The 19,961-nt window shown below is 42.5% G+C and overlaps 1 protein-coding gene across 2 annotated transcripts in view; it reads right to left on the bottom strand.

Annotated features, from left to right (window-relative positions):
• igsf9b (immunoglobulin superfamily, member 9b) overlaps positions 1–19,599 on the bottom strand; it is a 31,120-nt gene extending 11,521 nt beyond the window's left edge. For both annotated transcript variants that reach the window (XM_050051130.1, XM_050051129.1), the window contains exons 1-5: positions 19,028–19,599; positions 11,892–11,987; positions 9,347–9,553; positions 2,368–2,514; positions 46–197 (exon numbers count right to left, since the gene is read on the bottom strand). In XM_050051130.1, the coding sequence (XP_049907087.1) occupies positions 46–197; positions 2,368–2,514; positions 9,347–9,553; positions 11,892–11,952 (567 nt within the window). In that variant the 5' untranslated portion in view covers positions 11,953–11,987; positions 19,028–19,599. The remainder of the gene's footprint in view (positions 1–45; positions 198–2,367; positions 2,515–9,346; positions 9,554–11,891; positions 11,988–19,027) is intronic.
• Between the last annotated feature and the right edge of the window lie 362 nt (positions 19,600–19,961).

The following is a 19,961-nucleotide window of genomic DNA, read 5'->3' on the forward strand; positions in this document are numbered from 1 at the left end:
TATTTAATTAAAATACTGCAAATGCCATCTGTTAATCCACCTCACTTTTATTTTTTCATGTTTCTCGATTCGGCTCTCATCTTTATGCCAGACAACAGTTGGTCGAGGGTTGCCATGGGCTCCACAGCTGAGAGTCAGTGAGTCTCCGAGCAGAACCTCCACAAAAGTTGGTGGTGTCTTGATAAACACAGGTGGAGCTAGAACAAAGACAGTACAGATTAAATATTTATTTCTATTTACATATTCAAATGGCACATGAAAGAATATCAGAGCACTAAATACTGACATTAACAGCCAACCATGGTGTCTTCAAGGTGGACAACTTCTTAATAAATGCTTAAAAAGGAAAACTTAAACAGATTTGGTGTGATTTGCTGTAGCTCAGAGGTACTTCCTGTAGTTCATGGTTTGATGCTTTGGAAATATTTTTTATCTGGATCCCCAGACCTTGTGAGCAGAATTTCTTCTGTGTGGAGATAGGCAGTTGGTGAATATATTTGGACGTAATGTTCTCATTTAAACTGTTCACAATGAAATTTATGGATGTTGATCTCCACTGTATCAACATGTTCTGTAAGAGATCCTGTTAATGCTTCCAAATGTGTTGTTTTGGGTACAACAAATGTATATGAGCACAATAATTGAGATATTACTAGGGCTGCATCGATTGATTGTTTTAGTAATCGAGTTTCTACCAATTATTCCATCTATTAATCGCATAAGAAATACCTTTGCTTTATTAAAGAGCAATAGTAAATATACAAAAGAGAAAACAAGACCGGTCTCCCGTGTGTATGTGTGACTACTTTGCACAGAGGAGAGCTGACACCAGTACTGGAGACAGACCTTTATTTAGCAGGTGTAGCAACTCCCAGCACTAAAGGGCCTTCATTTCAACTGATAGTCGTATTGATTTATGCTAGCTAAATGCTAAAGTTAACGCTTCCTTGTGTCAGGTCCACTCTGCAAGTTTTTATTCATAGGATGGTGAAGGTATGACCTGCCCTACTCTGCCCTACTCTGCCTTATTCGACCTCTGATTGGCTAACCCTGTCATTCTTACCCTAACCCTAAGCAATCACTCCTTATGCATAAACCTAACAAACCCAACCATCATAGGCAAGGAGTACCAGCCAATCAGAGGAGTAGTAGGACAGGTCATGCTTTCGCATCTTAGGAAAACAAGATTGGTGTCCGGTCCCTGGACTGGATGCTTTTTGCTAAGGTGCTGAAGCACTGACATTGTGCTGTTGTGGTTGGCTAGTTCAGCTTTATAACAGATGCACCGCATTTTTATATTGTTACAGCTCAAAATGATCCCAAAAGTCTCCCATACTTTCTGTTGTTTTCTCTAGCCTGTCTCCTCTCTTCGTCCCTCCCTATTTTCTCTCTTCTTCCATTTTGTGATTCCATGCAATCAAATCATGTCACCTGTCCACAGCGTAAGCATGTTGTGTCACAGTAATAATCATTTTTATTGATCAAGTTACTTGAGTTTCTCAAGGCATTGATTCAGCCACAGATACCACCAAACCTCAGCAAATCCCACAAAAAACTATCTGGAGTGACATAATTTTATGTTTTGTTGTACATTTTTTATTTTTCCCGTGTTACTGAGAGGAGAATATGTTTTTCCCCCCAAATGGGACCATTGTTGCTAAAAATATATGCACTCATTGAATTGGAAAAGGATTTGGATAAAATATCTCTCTGCGCACAAGGCTCTGTGTCAAGTTTGGTTTTGAGATTGCAAAAAATATTTTTAGGTAATGTGTTCATATGATACTCAATACATGCACTGATGTAATGCTATTATGTACAAAGGTGTCCAGTGTTCACCTGCAACCTGATGCAGCACATGTAGGCCTTTCATTCACTGCAGTACAATCATATCAAATCCCTACTTCACACTTACAATAGAAACCTCACACTCCACTGCAGCATAACTAGTGTGTGTGTGTGTGTGCGTGTGTGTGTGTATGTGTGCGTGTGTGTGTGTGTGAGAAAGAAGAGAGAGACAGTGAGTGGGAAGTAGTTAGGTTAAAGAGACACTGATTTAAGCATTTAACCTTAATCTTAGGCCCACACAAGCTACACTTCCACTGTCCTGCTCCTATGATTCTTAAGACTAACTCCTACGTTGACATCAGCTCAAAGCAGGCTGGGCAGAGACAAACACAAGATGTGATCACCGTGTCCACAGAACGTCACACAACGCCCTTATATGCTTCTGTAACACTACAGCTTGCCAGGGCCTTCGGAGACCCAGCCAGGCTCCATGCTGTGGCTGTTCAAAACAACGACAGTGCCAGTGATGAGCAGTGAAAGAATCTGCTCCCGAGCCCCCAAAACCCTGCAGTGCTGCACCTGTGATGGAGAGGAAGGTCCACGTGCCGTTTCGAAAGTCATCTTTTTCTCTGTCCAGAAGCAGGATGCGGCATTCGAACCAGCCCTCGTCCTCCAGGGTCAGCCGTTCCACAAGCAGAGAAGCCCCCCGGGTCAGAGACACACGGCCTGTGGGAGGAGGGGTGAGGGTGGGAGTGCAAAGAGGAAGGGGTGAGAGACAGGAGAGAGAGAGAGGGTCAGCACACACATACACACACACACAGCCAGACAGGCAGAGTCAGCACATGCAGGAAGAGGGCTTACCATGCAGAGGACACAGGCATCCACTGTCACAAAGGCCACAGTTAAAGTCAAAGACTTTATGCTAGCAGTCAAATCCACGCACAGTGTGAACATCAACTGTAGCTCGAATGTTTGTAGCAAATAACCAACCACATAATTATGACTTAAGAAAGTAGGGGAGGTGGCAGACAAAATATGCTGCTCAGAGGATGAGAAGTCAGAGGCCCTAAGTGCAAACACATGAATCACTCAAGTGATGATTGTAATGATGCAAGATTACAGATGAAGCTGGTGTCCTGTCATTTAGGGTTTGGATGGTGGTGGAGTGCAGAGTTGGGATGCCAGGAATACTTAAAGGCGGCTTCATTAAATCACTCAAACAGAGAGTGTCTCATTTCTTCTTTTGATTTTTGTGGTTTTCAGCAAGTCACTGGTTTGTATTTATCAATGAGGGACACTGGGCAGAGATAAACACTGAGAAGGACGGCAGATGCACGCTCTGAACGTGTGTGTGAACAGCCAGAAACACACAGATGGATCCATGCACAAGCACACACACATCTCCCTATCACTCACACACCCGTACCGCACTCCCTCTCCTCCTCTCTGTACTTCTTACAACTCCTTGTCAGGCTTTGAAACTTGATCTGTTGGTTGCCTGGTGACTGCAGCCTGGTTTTCAGGGTACTGAAGTTACCCTTCCCCACCCAACCCCCCTCCTTTTATTCTGCCTCTCAATGAACTCTTTTTTCCCCCCTTCAATCTCAGGGCTTTAAACGACAGGAGGATGCGTGCAGGGGGGAAACACACACGTTGCTCATACCAGGCCCTGGCCAAAGCCGTTTGAAAGTAAACAGGGGAATGTGGAGAAGTTTCCGGAATCTCATCATACTTTGCAGCTAACAGGCTGCTTCGATGATGCAGGCATGCTCCGTCACATTCAATCCTCTGTGCAAAGTAATTAACTAAAAAATAGAAAAATCCTTAAATTCTCGCCCAGTAGACATTCTGTATGTAAGAGCAGAGAACTCTTGAATGCCCTGCAACCCTGAAGCAACAATATCACGGGAAACACAATATCCTCACCATTCACACCGCTTTCCCTGCAGACAGCAGTGTCTGGAGCAGAGCCTAAAAGCTATGAAATTCATTCAGCTCTATACATGGCCTTAAGACAGGGTGAAACACACACTGAGAGTAAAGGCAGACACAATGGCTAACAATTAACCCTGCATTCCTGACTGGGGCTGTTGCTGTGCTTAATAGTTAGGTTTAATGTTTGACTGACCTCCTAAACGACAGACCAGCGTTTGATGGGCGGTGTTCACTTAGAGGCACCATAAAATGAATGCCTCTCATTTCAGGCAGCATCTTTCAAACAACTGGGCAGGGCAAGGAGAGAGGAAATGTGCAGGCAGATGATAACAGGTGTGGGGATAACTTTAGGCATTTTCCTCTTATCTCTCTATGAGAGATCCTCCCTGAGCTGCCCATTTCCTAATATGCAACCTTTTCCAGTCAGACGTGGAATTAACTGCCACACTGCAGGCTAAGAGGAAAAACACTTTCACGTGCAAAATCACACAAACCCTCTTTAACATACACCTAATCCTCGTGTGGCTCTATATTATGGGATACTTAAAGATCATTGTGGCTTATAGCACCTCTTGTTGTGTTTTGTAATATGACTGAAAGGCAGCCTATGGAAATCTGTCTGACTGACCATGTGCACTGATCTCGTGGGTTCAGAAGCACGTGGGTGTGTACATGTTGATTTTCAAAATCTGAAGAGCGCCCTGCCCCCTGGGTCTCCACAGGGGGAATTCTGGTTTCACTGTCGAACACTTAACCCTTTCCCAAAGCCTCCTACTTGTCCATCACTACAAAGAGACGACAGCCCCCCACTCCTCATTCTCCTGGGTTACCATAGTGATGAGACCAAGAAAAGCCCGGGCTGTAGGTTTAGATTTGAATTCAGTTGCTGTAGAAACACGACGGGGCCAAACATGGTTAGGGGAGGGCTGATCACACAGGGGGGGTGGGTTTCTACTGTCAAAGATTTGAAAAATTACAAGTGAGGGGAAAACATGTTTCTTTCAGCCTGTGGATAGACAAAAGGCTGACGCTGTGTGACAAATGTTGCTTTATTTAAATTTGAATGTTGCATCATAGGACATGAACTGAAACTCGAAAGGCACTTGGCAGGTGCTCTGCCCTAAAGATGTTGACAAAAAGGCTGTTTTTTTTCACTCTGATGGCCTGATGCACAGAAACAATGCAAATATGCAGCAATAACAACAACACTAAAGTTGAAAAATGATCAGCCATATCAGGATAAAACCCACCCTGTTTTTAAAATCCAAGAGGAATTGAGCGAAAGGTTACAGGGAGGTTACATGAATTGTGTGTGCATCGATAATCCACTGACAGCCTATGAGAGGTTGACCTTTCTGACCTCTGTGCTCCGTAACTCCCCAGCAGACACATTCATCACTCCCCCTGGTCCTACATTTGCACAATGTCCACGAGTCCTTCTCAAGAGACAAACATTATTAGACTCTATGGTGGACAGAGAGCTGAAACAATAGCTGCTGCTATTTTCTCGTGTCCTCCCTCCTCCTCCTCCTCCTCCTCCTCCTCCTCACTGTTTTTCCTCTAGCAGCTATCACATGACAGCTCCAGTCTACCTTAAAATGAGCCCTTTTTTCCAACAGGTCAATGCTGCAGTGCAGCCAAGGGTAGAAAATGGAAACGCTAATCCACCAGTGCTGTGTGAACCTCTAAGACGCACCCTCTTCATATCAGCGAGAGTCAGGTTCTTGCCCAGTGGGTGGCAGGTTAGGAATAACTCAGCTTTCAGAGCCGTGCCGCTGGCCAGGAGCTGGCCTTGTCTCACGGTTTCTGATCTCCTATTCTTTTCGGGTTTTTTTGAGGATAAGATTGATGAGGCTTTTTCTGCAAGTGATACCGCTGCAATGCAACCGAGCTCAGGACGCTTTACACCGAATACATTTTACTCGTATAATTCTGCTTCACTTTTGGTTACGTTAAAGATTTACAACACTTCCCTGGCACGTGTATTGTATTTTCTTCTCTGGCTTGGGGACAAGGATTTTATTGCTCCAGAGGAATGAAATCAACATGTGATTTTTGTGTTGGGGGTTCCCACTGGTACTTACTGACACAGTAATACAAGGGGTGTAGTGAATTATATGTGATACCATCGCAGGGGTAACTGTGGAGGAAGACAGATTATTCTGTTTGGAGAAGCATCCGCAGTGCTTTTCTTTGTCCATCCGTATGTGCATAAGAGAGCCGAGCGGAGGTGCATTGTGGGATGTGTTTTGATTTGAATACAATCATAAGTCTGGGACCGGCCCCCTGCCTCTGACAGCTCACCCCTCCCGCTCCCCCAAATTTCTCTCTTCAATCCTCCTGTCTCCCTAATCAGTTTAACCCTCTTATGAATAGCTCTTTGTCGTGAGATAGATTACAGTTAACTCTGTCCCTCTCGCTCTGTCCAGCTCTGTTAACCCTTGCACCAGCAAACTCACACACAGCTCACGTGCCAAATTTTACTGCAGTGGCTACTCAACTTACCATGGGCCATTAGCTCTCAAAAACGATCACGGGCCAAAGCATATTATAGTACAGTAGTGGTATTTGGTCCAGTGAGATTACGAGAAGTGTTTGAACATTTTTCAGTGTAGGACTTGAGCATTAACCTCTGGTCAGGAAAAGATAACACTGATGGTAATAATTAATAGTTACCTAAAATTTGCTTTAGTTTCTGTTAGTAGTGACCATAAGGAAAATGCTTAGTGTCTTCATCATTAGTAAACATTGATTTTTTCAAATTATTGTAATAAATGTTAATTACAAAAAATTAAACCCAACGTACAAGAGTAGATATATGACAGAAGAGACACTTGGACAGCACTGATATGACACCTCAGCACAGCACTGACTCTGATCTCATGCTCCTCATATGAATCTGGACAGTGACACACCTATGGCATGAGGTAACAGAGCTTTTGTAATGGCCTGTTGCACTAAGCCTGGGAAAATTCCCAAGTGGCAGCCATCTATTCTTCTTTCATGTGTCATTGTTTGCCACACACCATCCTGGTCTAGTTATAGCAGAAAAACTGGTTGGTGATGGATAAAGGTCAGATCCATCAATGATCAGTTTCACCTTTCAGCTGGGCCATTTTGTGCAATAAGATGTATGTTTGCAAAAGCTTAGTTCTTCAAAGGTTATAGAGTTCAGGGTTTGTGTGTGTGCATTGGTAGATTTAAGTGTGTGTGTGTGTGTGTGTGTGTGTGTACGTGACTTGTGCATGTGTGTGACAAATGCAGGCCTTAACTTCTCCAGTCTTCAGAGGTCACACTGAGAGCGTGATGAAGGCCTGCTGAGATCTGGGGGATTGTCCATTGTCGTTCTAACCTAAGGTCAGACTCCCCTGCTCACGGTCGCTACTGATTTACTTCAGCACACAGGAGACATTTGATCTAGCCCTGCAACAGTAAACCATCCTGACACCGCAAGACTTCAACATATTGTCTCAACAAATACAACTCAAGCAGACTATAATAGTATGTCAGTCAGAGTTTATCCGGCTGTTTCCTCTTTGTTGTGAGTTGACTAATGTTCAGCCCTGCAGGGCATGCTGGGTGTGAAACAGAGAGGAAGCGGGATGAGCACTACCTTCCCGATGAACAGACAAGAAAAGCTCTCTGAGACCTAGACAGGCTGGTGTGGCGTCTAAAGGGGTCGACAGGAGAATGCCATTCAGTAGCCTTGTCACTCCTCAAATAAAGAGTGCAATCTCAAATACACCTGATATCGTATCAAAAAATGGTGGTTTAATGGACGACTGAAATAGTCCTCCAAGATATCGCTTGCTTTATTCTTTCATCTCAGTTTCTAAAATTGGCCAATAGCATCAGTGAGTTTGAGACAAAGCAGCAGACCAAGGACAGACAGCCTTTGGGAATGCTTTTTATGTTTTATTTTAGCTCACTTAAATGTGCAGCATTTGCAATGCAATGAGTCCACCAAAGGAAGGACAGGAGAGCACTTACATTTAGCAATACATAGTGAAGTCTGACACTTTACTTAGCATTATTGGAAGCAGCCATTATGCTGTAAATCCACCCAGCTCTTAACAACAGTACAGGCCTCATCCCGCTTGTTCCTGATCTCAGACAAGCCAAGACAAAAATCAGGAAATGGTCGCCTACGTGACTGTCTTGCGGTTAAATCTGAAATCCCCCAACATTTTAATTTGAGGGTAGAATACATTAGACCCACAGCGCTGACACGCTTCACATGCTGCCATCTGCCTCCAGTGGGAGGGGAGATATGAGGATCTGAGGCAGACAGGGGTAAAACCCAGACCAGACAAGTGCACACAAGTACACACAAGAGATACAAATGGCAAAATATTAGGACATCCCAAACAGTCTTCTACTCTGAGCAACATCTCTGCAATGTTGTTTACTTCATTATGGCTGCTTGTGCATCAGATGACTGCCCCGAAACAATGACATGGTTAACGGCCTAACATGCTAAACACATGTAGCCCAATTGCCCGGTGGAGGCAGCCTGTTTGTGGTTCAGCCCATGTAGACCTTAAATGCAGCTCCTGAGTTGTCACGATGCTGCAAACGTGTCTGAATCAGAGGCTTTCATTCTCTGTGGGAGTTCCTGTTAAAATAAGTTCTAATACGACAAATGCAGAGGGCTTTTAAGCCATGTTCCCTGCTGTACATTTCAGTGACCTAGTTGGGACAGTATGGGATTTTGGGTGTCCTAATAGTCCTGTTGGCTTTGGCAAAGCAAGGGGAGGTTGTGATACCCCTCTTTGTCTTTTGTCCTCTGCTAGACAATGACAGGATTATAGGGCTCCAGCAAGAAAACTCCCATTATTCCCAATGCTTCATCCATCCTCCTTCCAGCACAACAATCTCCCCTTACTGGGTCACCCCTCAGCATACTAATAAAACACTGTCATCAGACCACCGAGCCCCCACCTACACTCCTAATCCCCCAATGCACAGCGTTACTGGTAGCCCCCTTCTTCCTGCTCAGCTACCCCACCCCCCTTTAACAGCCTCCATTAAAACACATCCAATCTCGCCCTTCCTCTTCTCCCTGCACTGCAACTGCAGCCTGGAAACATACAGACTGCAACACCAACAGTAATTAAGGGAATTGTGGTTTAGATGGATTACCTATTTGGGATTTTGTTTCATCCAAACTTCCCCTTCCCAAGTCTTCGTAAATACCAGTGTCACCTCCTTATGCCTACCTTTACCCACAGAGGACAGATGCATGTAACTCGAGGTAAAAGAGAAATGTAGCCACATGGATACTTCGCCTCTCCTCACTGAAAACTACTGAACCATAATTAGAGAAATCTGTCAATTGGCGGTCAGTCTAATTAATCCTTTCAGAAAGAAACTGCTATGATAGCTCCAGAGTCAGTTCTTTGTTGTCCTACTGAGAAATGTTTTCAAAGCACCACACTATGATCTGTGAGTAGTCAAACTGCTAAAGCACTGAAAAAAGATTCAATCAAAGAAAGGTCTTACGGGTCTGCTTCAGTGGAAGGGACTTCAAGTCAAGTAACACATGTTGTTACAGATACAGCATGTTTTTTTTTAATGTGTGTTTTCTGAAAGGAGTGGCTGAGCACGTCTGAATAACTCTTACCCTTGTAGTTTGGATGAACACGAGGAGCGTACACTCCAAATTTGATGAGGATGGGAACGTTGTAACCGAGGCGCACCCACTCCACCACATGCAGAGGAAAGAGGTTTGGGGTGGTGGCTTCTTTAGATGCAGGAGTGAGATTGCAGCTCAGTTCCGCAGAGCCCCCCTCTCTTGCACGAACCAATGTTGCCGCACCTTGAGACACACCTGTAAAAGCAGCAACAACATATCACCAGGAGATAAAGCATGAGACTCACTGTGGACAGTCACTGATAGCACAGAAGGCAATAAACAGTAAAAATGTGACTTCCACACAACACATAAATCATGTTTTACAAGGGCTTGAGAAATATGGGCCTTTTACAAAGAGTTATGGCAGCCAGAGAGGCCGGATTAACCTCTTTGGAATTTTTTTGGTCATTCATTCATGTGAAAATTGTTTGCTATGCTGTGAGCAGTTCATAAAACATTAGCAGCAATATCTTGGGAGGGATAAGAGAGAGCAGGATAACACTGACAAGAAGAGGTCAATGTTGAACTGGATCAGTCAGCGACTACGACATCCCCAGAGTGTTCCCTGATAAAACTGGGGCTGTCAGAGAGCATGTAAAACAATCGTGTGCCATTTGGTGACAAGATCGTATAGCTGCAAAGCCTGCAAACACACAGCAATCCCATTAGTGGCACCTGGAGCAGTCTCTCCTCTCCCTCGCTGCCATGTGCTCACGTGGGTGTGTGCGCGACTGGGTGCCAGTGTTTGCTCTACTACTCATCTGGCCTGGTGATTACTTTAATCTCAGAAGGGGGGGTTGGTGGTGATACTCTGATGCAGGGCAGCAGGACCCTCTGTGCTCTCTCCAGCCGACCTCCCACCACCCCCTGGGGTCCACACATGGTCTGCGGACCAGCCACAATCAATCCCACCACCCCCCCTTACAAACACATGCATGCACACAGAGAAGCGTGCCTAGGGATGGGGGTAGCATAAATCCCAGATTGATCTAAATCCACACCCAGAGATATTATTTAAGTTGGATTTTGGCCCCATTCCCTCTCGTCCACTCATGTCTATGCTGCAGCCCCTCCTCATTACTTTCCCCAATGTGAGGCAATGGGAGCTGTGCCAGATCCATCACGGTGTCACTCCGACTGCATGTAGGCAGCTAAACGGCGACATATGCCAACTGCTTTGCGATGCTTTATCATAACAAGTGACAGACTGTAGGTCTTGTTGAAGTTGGTAAACAATGAACTTTTGGTGAAGCAATGCAAACAAATGGCAAAGACAAATAGAGGAAAACAACTGGTTGCCTTACAAACTAAAAAATGCTTAACCAGACAGTCTTTGCAACTTTGTTTGAATATATGACATGATATAACCAGACAAAGCATTTTATATCGTTTATGTGATTTAATTTTTCATTACCACTTTGCCCAATTGGTAAAACATCTCGTTTTGTTGAACAGTTTTCAGCTGATTTTAAACAAAGATAAATGTGCACAAATTCAACCAATTATTTGACTAAACTCAACGTGGAGTCATTTGTCACTCATCATCACCCACCAGTAAAGGTGTATCTATAAATCGATTAGTTGTCAACTATTAATTAATCGCCAACAACTTTGATAATTGATTAATCTGTTTGAGTAATTAAAAAAATGCAAAAAGTCCCTGATTCCAACTTCTTAAATGTGAATATTTTCTGGTTTCTTTACAGTTAACTGAATATCTTTGGGCTGTGAACAAAACAAGATGATGTCATCTTGGGCTTTGGGAAACACTGATCGTCTTTTCTTTTTTTCTTTTTTTTACCATTTTCTGACATTATATAGGCCAAACAATCGAAACAAACAACAATTTAATCGATTAATCAAGAAAATAATCGACAGATTCATTAAAAAAAAGTTTGGTACAGCCCTTCCCACTAGTAAAGCAGTGTACAACAAAATCTGCCAAACTCATAATCCAAACCTAACATGTACAGTTAAATGTGACAGCACTTTTATAAATAATGTATTAATGCTGCATAAAAGACCAGCAGTGACATACTGTAAAGCAGTACCACCATCATGATCATGTAAATATGATCCAACAACAGCTGCTAATCTGTTCTGTACATGTGAAAGTCCTATAAACACATGTTGAGTACATTTTCTACATCTGTATTACATAACAGTGTCTAATTCTTTTGCTGTGGGTGTTCGGACAAGTAGGACCTACAACAATTATGTTTTGTTGTTTGTGTCACGCTGCAATACCTGACAAAGAGCTCAAAACATCACAGTTCTTTGGATGAGTTATTCAATTTTGGAAAAATGTATGTAATGTTTTAGTAATATTAATGTGTTTCGTGAGTGATCAGTTTGTTGAAAAAGCATTTAATTGTTGAAAGTAGTATTACACAGCTTTGACCAACACAACTCAGTACTGAGAAATGCCTGCAATCATTTGAGGAAGACTCTAAAAGTTCAACAAGGAGAAATTAATTATGGAAATGTATTTTAAGTGTATGCAATGGATCCATATTTGCATTAGCATACTTACTTAGCAGACAGATGGCTACAGCAGTGGTGACAGCCTGAAGCCACCGTCTCTCCAGTCCCATGGCCGTCCGTCACACTCCTTCACACATCTCCCAACCTGAAGGAGAAGACCACACATCCCGTTCACTCTTTAACAGCAAACTACTGCACCGTTCAAAGATTCACCGCTGCACAAGGACATCTCTCACATCCCCCCAGGACGAATGTAATCCCTAAAGTTAACATCAACTCATAATCCAACAACTACACAACATTCCAGATGCTTCTTGGTTCATAAATAACTGTATTCTTTGAAAACACGTAATCCTCTAGAAAATTGCATGTCTGAGCTGTGGTTGGATTAAGGCAAATAAGCTATTCCAACAAGTGCCCACAGTGTATGCGTGTGTGTGCGTGTCTGTGAGTCCATAGAGAAGACAAGGCTGTACTGTAACTGTGTGTACAGATTAACCTTATGCTTGTGATTGGTTCAGCTCACCCAGAAGGTCCCATCTCACACTTAACAGGCCAACGGTAACTGACAGGTGACATGAACAATATTAAAGTTGCGTCTAACCAACTCCAGATGTTATCTGATTACCACTGCTTAAAAAAGAAACTTAGCTGGCACAAATAGACTGCCATATGACAACGCTCTTAAATTAACCTGAATTCAAGACTCCCTCGAGTACAGTACAAGCCAAGCAGCTGACGGCAGCAACTGTTGTTCACCTGACTATTAAACGCACAAACAGCACATGCAAACACACCAGCACAGTCCACTGATGTGTTCAGTATCTCCTAATGAGCCCCACAAACAGGACTGCAGTTACACAAATTGTGGGCCTACTTCACAGTCTGAACGATGAGAACAGCTGCAGCAATTCGTGAGGCCCTCCACTTTAAATTGGATTGGAGGCACAAATTTAAGTTGCTGCCCTTCAGACATAATGGAAGACATCACCCCCTTCCCTTAAGTCACTCCATTCAGTACCCCTAATACCAGCTTATTACTTTAAGTTCATTTAAGTAATATAAGAAGGAGGCTATTCTTAGTAACAAGTAGGTGTGGGATATTAGCTGCTGCTATAACCACAGATGCCCTGTAGAAAAGGAGGATAACTGAATCCCACGACGGCCATGTTTAGTCTCTTAGCAGTTATGTTTGCAATTGAGTAAACAAACATCCCAGAATAGAGCAGCAGAAAGATGCATTTATCTCCTTGCACTTGACCGACATAAGGTTGAGAATGTTGCTGCTGGAGCTGGCCGTGAAGCACTGTAATAACTTCTGTTTAGCACCTTTCCAAAACAAGCAGAAATACAAAACCAAGGTTACACAAGCACTGAAGAGGAGAGGGACAAAAACACTTCAGTGTGGGGTTGGCTTTACAGTAAAAGCCGATGAAGAGGGGAGGATGGTAGGGCACAAATAAAGGCTGAGGTCAATAGTTTTTACACGACAGTTTGTTAAGGAGGAAAGGATTACTCCAACTGAGCAAACATTATTCGCTCAGTGGGGGTGTCGGAATAAACAGGACTCTTATAATGGATTCAAGATAAATAAATAAATAAATCTTTTCCGTCTAATCATCACCTCCAGCAGTCACAAGAATGATGGAAGTGATTGCACATCACTGCATCATCTCGGCTGTCATCTTCACAGTCATTTTAACAACATGACAGCACAAGTAATGAGCAAATCCTATCATACATCTAAAATTCCAGCTCAGATCCAGGCCTCAAGTAACTTTTGACAACCTCAAAACATAACAAATCCAAATCCCTTTTCTCCTGCCTGCTCTGCTGCGCCTCCACACCAGAATATATGACTGGCTTGTGGCAACCAACAGACAGGACTGCACCCACACTGAGCCGGCATATTACAGAGGAAGCCTGGAGGGCGGCTTTGTCTGCAGGTGCAGGAGTAGATGGAAGACAACCAGGTTATTTCCCCAGGCAGCAGAGCAGAGCAAGGGCCCATTTAATTGACACGTACAAAGATACCCCTTTTCCACTAAATTATCTCTGGTTCTTGAACCAGTTTTGTTCAGCACTCTTGGTACTTTGGTGCTATCTAGCGAACCAGCCCATGTTTCCACAGGTTTTGATCAGAACCACTGTAATCAAGCATACCTTATTAACAGAGGGTGTTGCACAATGCACAACGGAAGTAAACAGTAGTAGCAAGATAGCAAATCGCACCGACTACCTGTGAGTTTTTGTTCTGGTATAACATATATTTGCTTTTATCAAAAAAACAAGCATGGGCCAACTATTAGAATGAACACTGCACTCGTTTTTCTGATGATTTCTCAACTAGCATCTCTACTGTAGCCTTTTCCATCCACTATTTCCAACCTGTACAATATGACACGCCGACTGATGTTGCCACACTTTGCCCTTTGGGCCAAGGAAAACCTGCTATTTTTTGGTTCCAGCTGGGAACCAACTTTTCGGGTTCCAAACCAATTTGTTTTTGGTCAAAATGCTCTGAATGGTTTGGGGCGCTGGTGGCTTAGTGGTAGAGCAGGCGCCCCATGTACAAGGCTATTGCCGCAGTGGCCCGGGTTCGACTCCAGCCTGTGGCCCTTTGCTGCATGTCACTCCCTCTCTCTCTCCCCCCTTCATGCTTGTCTGTCCTATACATTAAAGGCTAAAAAGCCCTAAAAAATATCTTTAAAAAAAAAAAATGCTCTGAATGGTTCAAACGTAGGTACTGGAAAAGGGTTGAGAGGCCCCCAGAGAAAAGCCCAAATGTTTAAGACAGAACATGGATTCTATGACAAATCATAAACAGTCAAGCAGCAGCAGTACTGTTGCTATTTACATGACAGCAATGTAATAACAGACACGTGCAGCAATTAAGATTTTCATCACTTAAGTAACTTACAAAGAAAGAAAAACTGTAGACAACTCCTATTCAAACTTCAGCATGTGAGAAGTGAGAGGGGTTTACTCCTGCGAACTAATCTCCTCACAAGTATATCTGAGAAAAAGGAATTAACAACTTTGCAAGTTGCACACAACCATACCGAACTCAACATGTGCAAATGGGACGAACATTGGCAGTGAAATAGACAGGACCTGAGTGATCTTTGGCACTTAAAAGATGAGATTTTTTGGAGGTTAAATGTGCAAAGTGACGACACAAACAGCTTAAAAGATAACTACAGGAAAAGCTTGGAAAACCCAACATGAACCCTTCTCGTCATAAGGTTAAGAAAGGTTAATTCACCTGGGGAAAAGACATTTAGCTCTGCTGTCTAATGTTTCACTGGATTTCAATGACACAAATTGCTTTAGATCTAGGCATGACTTAGCCTTCTGGTCTGGATGTTTGTAACACCCAGTCTAATCCCGCTCTGCTGCTCCGAGTGTTAATAGTCTAATTGAATTACAGATCAAATTGGTGAGACAACTCAAGGACGCTCTTGTCATCTGGCTATGCAGTGATCAATCACTTGAAAATGAAGTCACTAAACACTCCAGATTTGTCCAGCCATTGCTGGAGATAACATGGCTGGTTTATTTGCTGCAGAGTCAGCAGGTTATGTTGACCTAAGGCTGGGCGCTGAGAAGACAATCAAATACATCACAGTAATTTTGACAAAGTATGTCATTATCGGTATTGTGACAATATTGTAGGTTGACTATTGATGTTTTCACAGAATATTTGCACAATGATATTTTTGATAAATAATCATCAGTAATGTGAATAATATAATAACTATGTAGGTGAGGACAAATAATAGAGCAGCTAGAACAGTCTGGTAAGTTCAGGAAATTACATCCCTTTACTGTAATGCAGCCTTAAAAAACAAGAAAAGACAACACTTACGCTTACGATATTACCATATCCAAAATCTAAGACAATATCTAGTCTCATATCTCTACAATAACACTATATTACCCAGCCCTATGCTGACCGCATTTTATGGGGACCACACACGACAGAATGTGGACCCTGACTCAGTAAAAAGCAACTTATGTATTGGTGATCTTCTCTAAAAGATCACTTATACAATTCTGTTGTAGAAGCTACTATTCTCATCTCCACTGCTAAGCAATAACTTTACAAATGCAGACTCAAACCATCATTTGCCAAAAGTGGAAATCTGTAACACCCTCTAAAGAACTCAAATTTCACTAAATAATAAGAAAAAACAGGTATTTCCAAAATCACTTAGGTGGATGGATGTGTTGTGTAGACTGCATGTAAGAAGCAGATTTTAAGCTGTCGGCTGTAACAGCTGGTAAGCCTGATCGCTCCATATGCATCTCCTCTGAATCACACTAGAATAAATTGATGAGGAGGCATAAACTGAATAATGCAAAAGTTAAGGAACACTTTGTGATGAGTTACACTGTGCAGGAGTAAACTCGAGCAGTCTTTCAGCTATCTTGTTCACTTGATAAGTGACAATTAAACTGTCACTTTCTCTTTTCAGTCTAACGTCTTCTCTGACACTTACAGAAAACCCAACACAAAAGTTCAACTTTTGACCTACAGTCTGTGTGTGTGTGTGTGTGTGTGTGTGTGTGTGTGTGTGTGTGTGTGTGTGTGTGTGCGTGTGCGTGCGTGCAAGTGTTATCCCTCAGTACCTAAGCAGAACCATCAGTGATGCTAGTGACAGATACAGGCCTGATAAGAAGTAGCATTACTCTCTTAGTAATCCTTGTTAATCCTGACAGAAGCTGTAGCCTCAGTGCAAACAAGCCTGTACCAAGACCAACAAATGTTACTCGAGCAGAAACTTTTACAGGTGAACAGAACAATCTCATACCAAGGCAGAAATGTGATGCAAAGGAACAAAGTAAAGATAACAGATCTGCACAAACAGTACATGTGACAGTTGTTTACATGGGACTGGGTTGTAAAACCCATCAATCCAACCTTGACTGGTTAGACCAGCCCTTGCAACTCTGCAATCAATCAATGGATTTTGTCCCTGGCACTGCAACCCAATTTGGTATCTGTATTGATGTTTATTTAACTAAAGGAAATGAGCTGGGCACACACTGGGCATGGGTGAATACTAGTCTCGTGAGGGGGAAAGCCTGCTGTATGGATTAACATAGTGATCGCTGGTAGCCTAACGCATGCTGCTACAGGGAATACTCTAACAATATTGACTGATGAGCAGTGATTGAATGCTTTTAATTTACTCACACAAAAACTTGAATAATGCTACCTTTACTATGCTATGCAGATTTGTAGAAATTCAACTGTGCTGCAAATCACATACATGCATATATATATGCCCCACACATATAGCTCAGTGGTCTCAGGGGAGCGGGGAAAGACATGAGTCAAGAGAAAGTAAAGCAGGTAATATCATTCTTGTAAATCCTGTGTCTTTGTCCTTCCCTGCCCCCGACTCTAAGGAACAGGTCAGTCCCATAAAGCTACTTTCAAGACACGACAGTGAGAGGAACTGAGGGTCAAAAACCAAAGGTAACGAACTCAAGAGCTTAAGTCTACTGTTGAAGCATAGCGCTGGATTTATTTAAGAACTCGGGCATCAGTGAGAGATGTTAGATCCTTAAAGAAAACATGAAATATTTCATTTAAAAATGTCAAGTGATATGGTTCTCATGTCTTCACTTAGAGAACATCTGCTACTGGCCAGATGTAAAAGGCTCTTTCAGACAGGTCATTACTAATGAGACGTAAGACACACAATGGTAACCTTTTATGGTACGGTGCATGGCCCTTAAACTTTATGAGGCACTTTCTCTACTCTCCCTTAGCTTTGGTTTACTACATTTAACTTTTATGTGTGTGGGTTTTTTTTTTTGCAATATTTGTATATTCTTTGGTAAACCATGAGCTTCGACACAGTGCCACTGCATGCTTTTACTGTACAGGAAAAAGAATCTATCTTCACTAGCAAGAGCACAGCAATTCAGAGTAACCACCTTCACCTCATGAATAATTTGTTTCTCAATACAATCAATTTCCTCCAGCATCACTATCTGCCTACAGGGCGCAGTTAGCAACAGTGTTCTGAATAGTGCAATACACTGATGAAACGTCAAGGCGTGCTAAATGTTTAAATATGTGGGATATTATTGTGTAAAATGACACCTGGGCTGGTATCTGACGTGCGCAGACTTTGTTAAGCTGGATGGCTTTGATGATATGCTCAATGTTTACTTCAAGGATTCTTAAGGAAAAATGCAGAACGGCTTCTTGAACGTTCATGTCACCCAGTAAATAATGCAAAAGCAATCACAAAAACAGACTTGCACACTAGTGTTTGCCACAACGCCTAGACTGGGAGTATATATTTTTCTCTGGCGTACTCTTTGAGAAAAAAAACACGTTACAATTTATCTTTTCTAGAGGTTAAAGGCAACTGAAACCTTTGACAACCTACAAGCTGGTTAAGGAAGCTTATTTTTTCAAAAGGAAACAGTGTTCCTTCCTATACAGTCTTACATCCAAACACAAGACGTTACAGACATCCAGAATGATGTGCGTCTCTGTGCACCTCATGTCTTACCAACCAGTATCAACAAGCACAACAAAAACAAAGGATGGGAGACACTAGAGCAGGGAGTATCTATCATGTCAAAAGCACAAGACGGCTGCACTCATTGCAAAACAGCTTAAATTAGGTTCTGCCCAGCACACTGCACTATGTGGAGCCGCAGACAAATATACTGTCTGGTACATATAACATACACCAAGCCTCGGGCTCTATATTTATGCACCCCTACAGTGAATTGGGATGCTCAGCCCTCCATGTCACCATACAGATCTCCTGTAATGCAAAACAGGTGCATCTTTTGTCTGACTCAGTGAGTCTGACACCAGCTGAGAGGAGGGAGCTGTGAATGAAATTAAAAAGATTAAAAAAACACTATTTTGGCTGACTGTTGTTCTCATTATTTTAATCCTGGGAACAGAGTTCACTTTTGGGTCATTACAGCGTGTTAAACCTATTCACTATGGTATTAGAGAAAACCCCCCCACACTCATTCGGAGATTAAAAGTGGCGCATGTGATACCATAAAACATAAACAAAGGCGCGACATGACAGTCTGTCTCAGTAGTACTAGAGTACATTTTGCAGGAAAACTAAATTAATGTCATAGCAAAATACAGGGCCTGTTAGGGATGATTTTGGCTCTGCCTGCACAGCTCCTTACCTTGCTTGAGGCACTTTTCTCTTGAAGCTGAAAGTATAATCTTTCAATCCATTGATGCTCTTCTTTTAGACTCGTCTCACAGACCAAATTTACCCGATCATTCCTATCTCTTCAAGGAGACGTCAGATTAAAAACACGACTAAAAATAAAAAGAAGAAAGTGTTGGATAAAACGCAGGTGGTCACATTTTTTCTTCTCAGTCCGTGCGTGGATCAAAATAAAATAAAATTAATCATCGGCATCCATGGTTATTGGACTTCCTGGGGAAAAAAACACTTCAATAAAATCCATAAACCCAGGCCACCTTCATAAGTCCGACATCAGCCCATTTAAAGTCCATTTAAACTTTCCACGCCTTGGCTTTTATATCGGCAATCCTCTTTGTCCAAACTTGCTGGAAGTAGCTTCAATCATAAGTGAGAGTTTATAATTAACATCATAGATGTATAGAAATGGCTCTCGGTCGACGCTGTGCACATTTATCATCAAACAGGCGCAAATTTCATCAGAAAGAGAGCACACACTGCACGTTTAGTTACAGCCCTGCTGTTGATACTCTCTGTGTCTCCCCTCCCATTATCATCAGTCCCTCCTCCTACTACAGGCGCTGCTTGAACCCCCAACAAGTCACACACAATACAACCACTACACTTCCTGTTTCACCTTTCAGAATAAAGCCCCTGGTGAGGAACAAAACGGTTGCAAGAAGAAATTAATTAAATTAACGCTAAAACGATTACTTAGTTACGCAATTTGTAGAGCAATTGAGTAATTAATTGAAGTTGAATTTAATTTCAGCCATTTATAAAGAGTAATTGCAAATATTTTTGCTCTTTAGCTTATCAAATGTGACAAATAGCAGTGGGTTTCTTTATATCAGTGTACATTAAACGTTTATTTACATTTTGATGGTTGAGTTGGACAATACAATCAA

Source organism: Epinephelus moara, chromosome 8 (genome assembly GCF_006386435.1).
Source record: "Epinephelus moara isolate mb chromosome 8, YSFRI_EMoa_1.0, whole genome shotgun sequence".
Lineage (NCBI taxonomy): Eukaryota > Metazoa > Chordata > Actinopteri > Perciformes > Serranidae > Epinephelus > Epinephelus moara.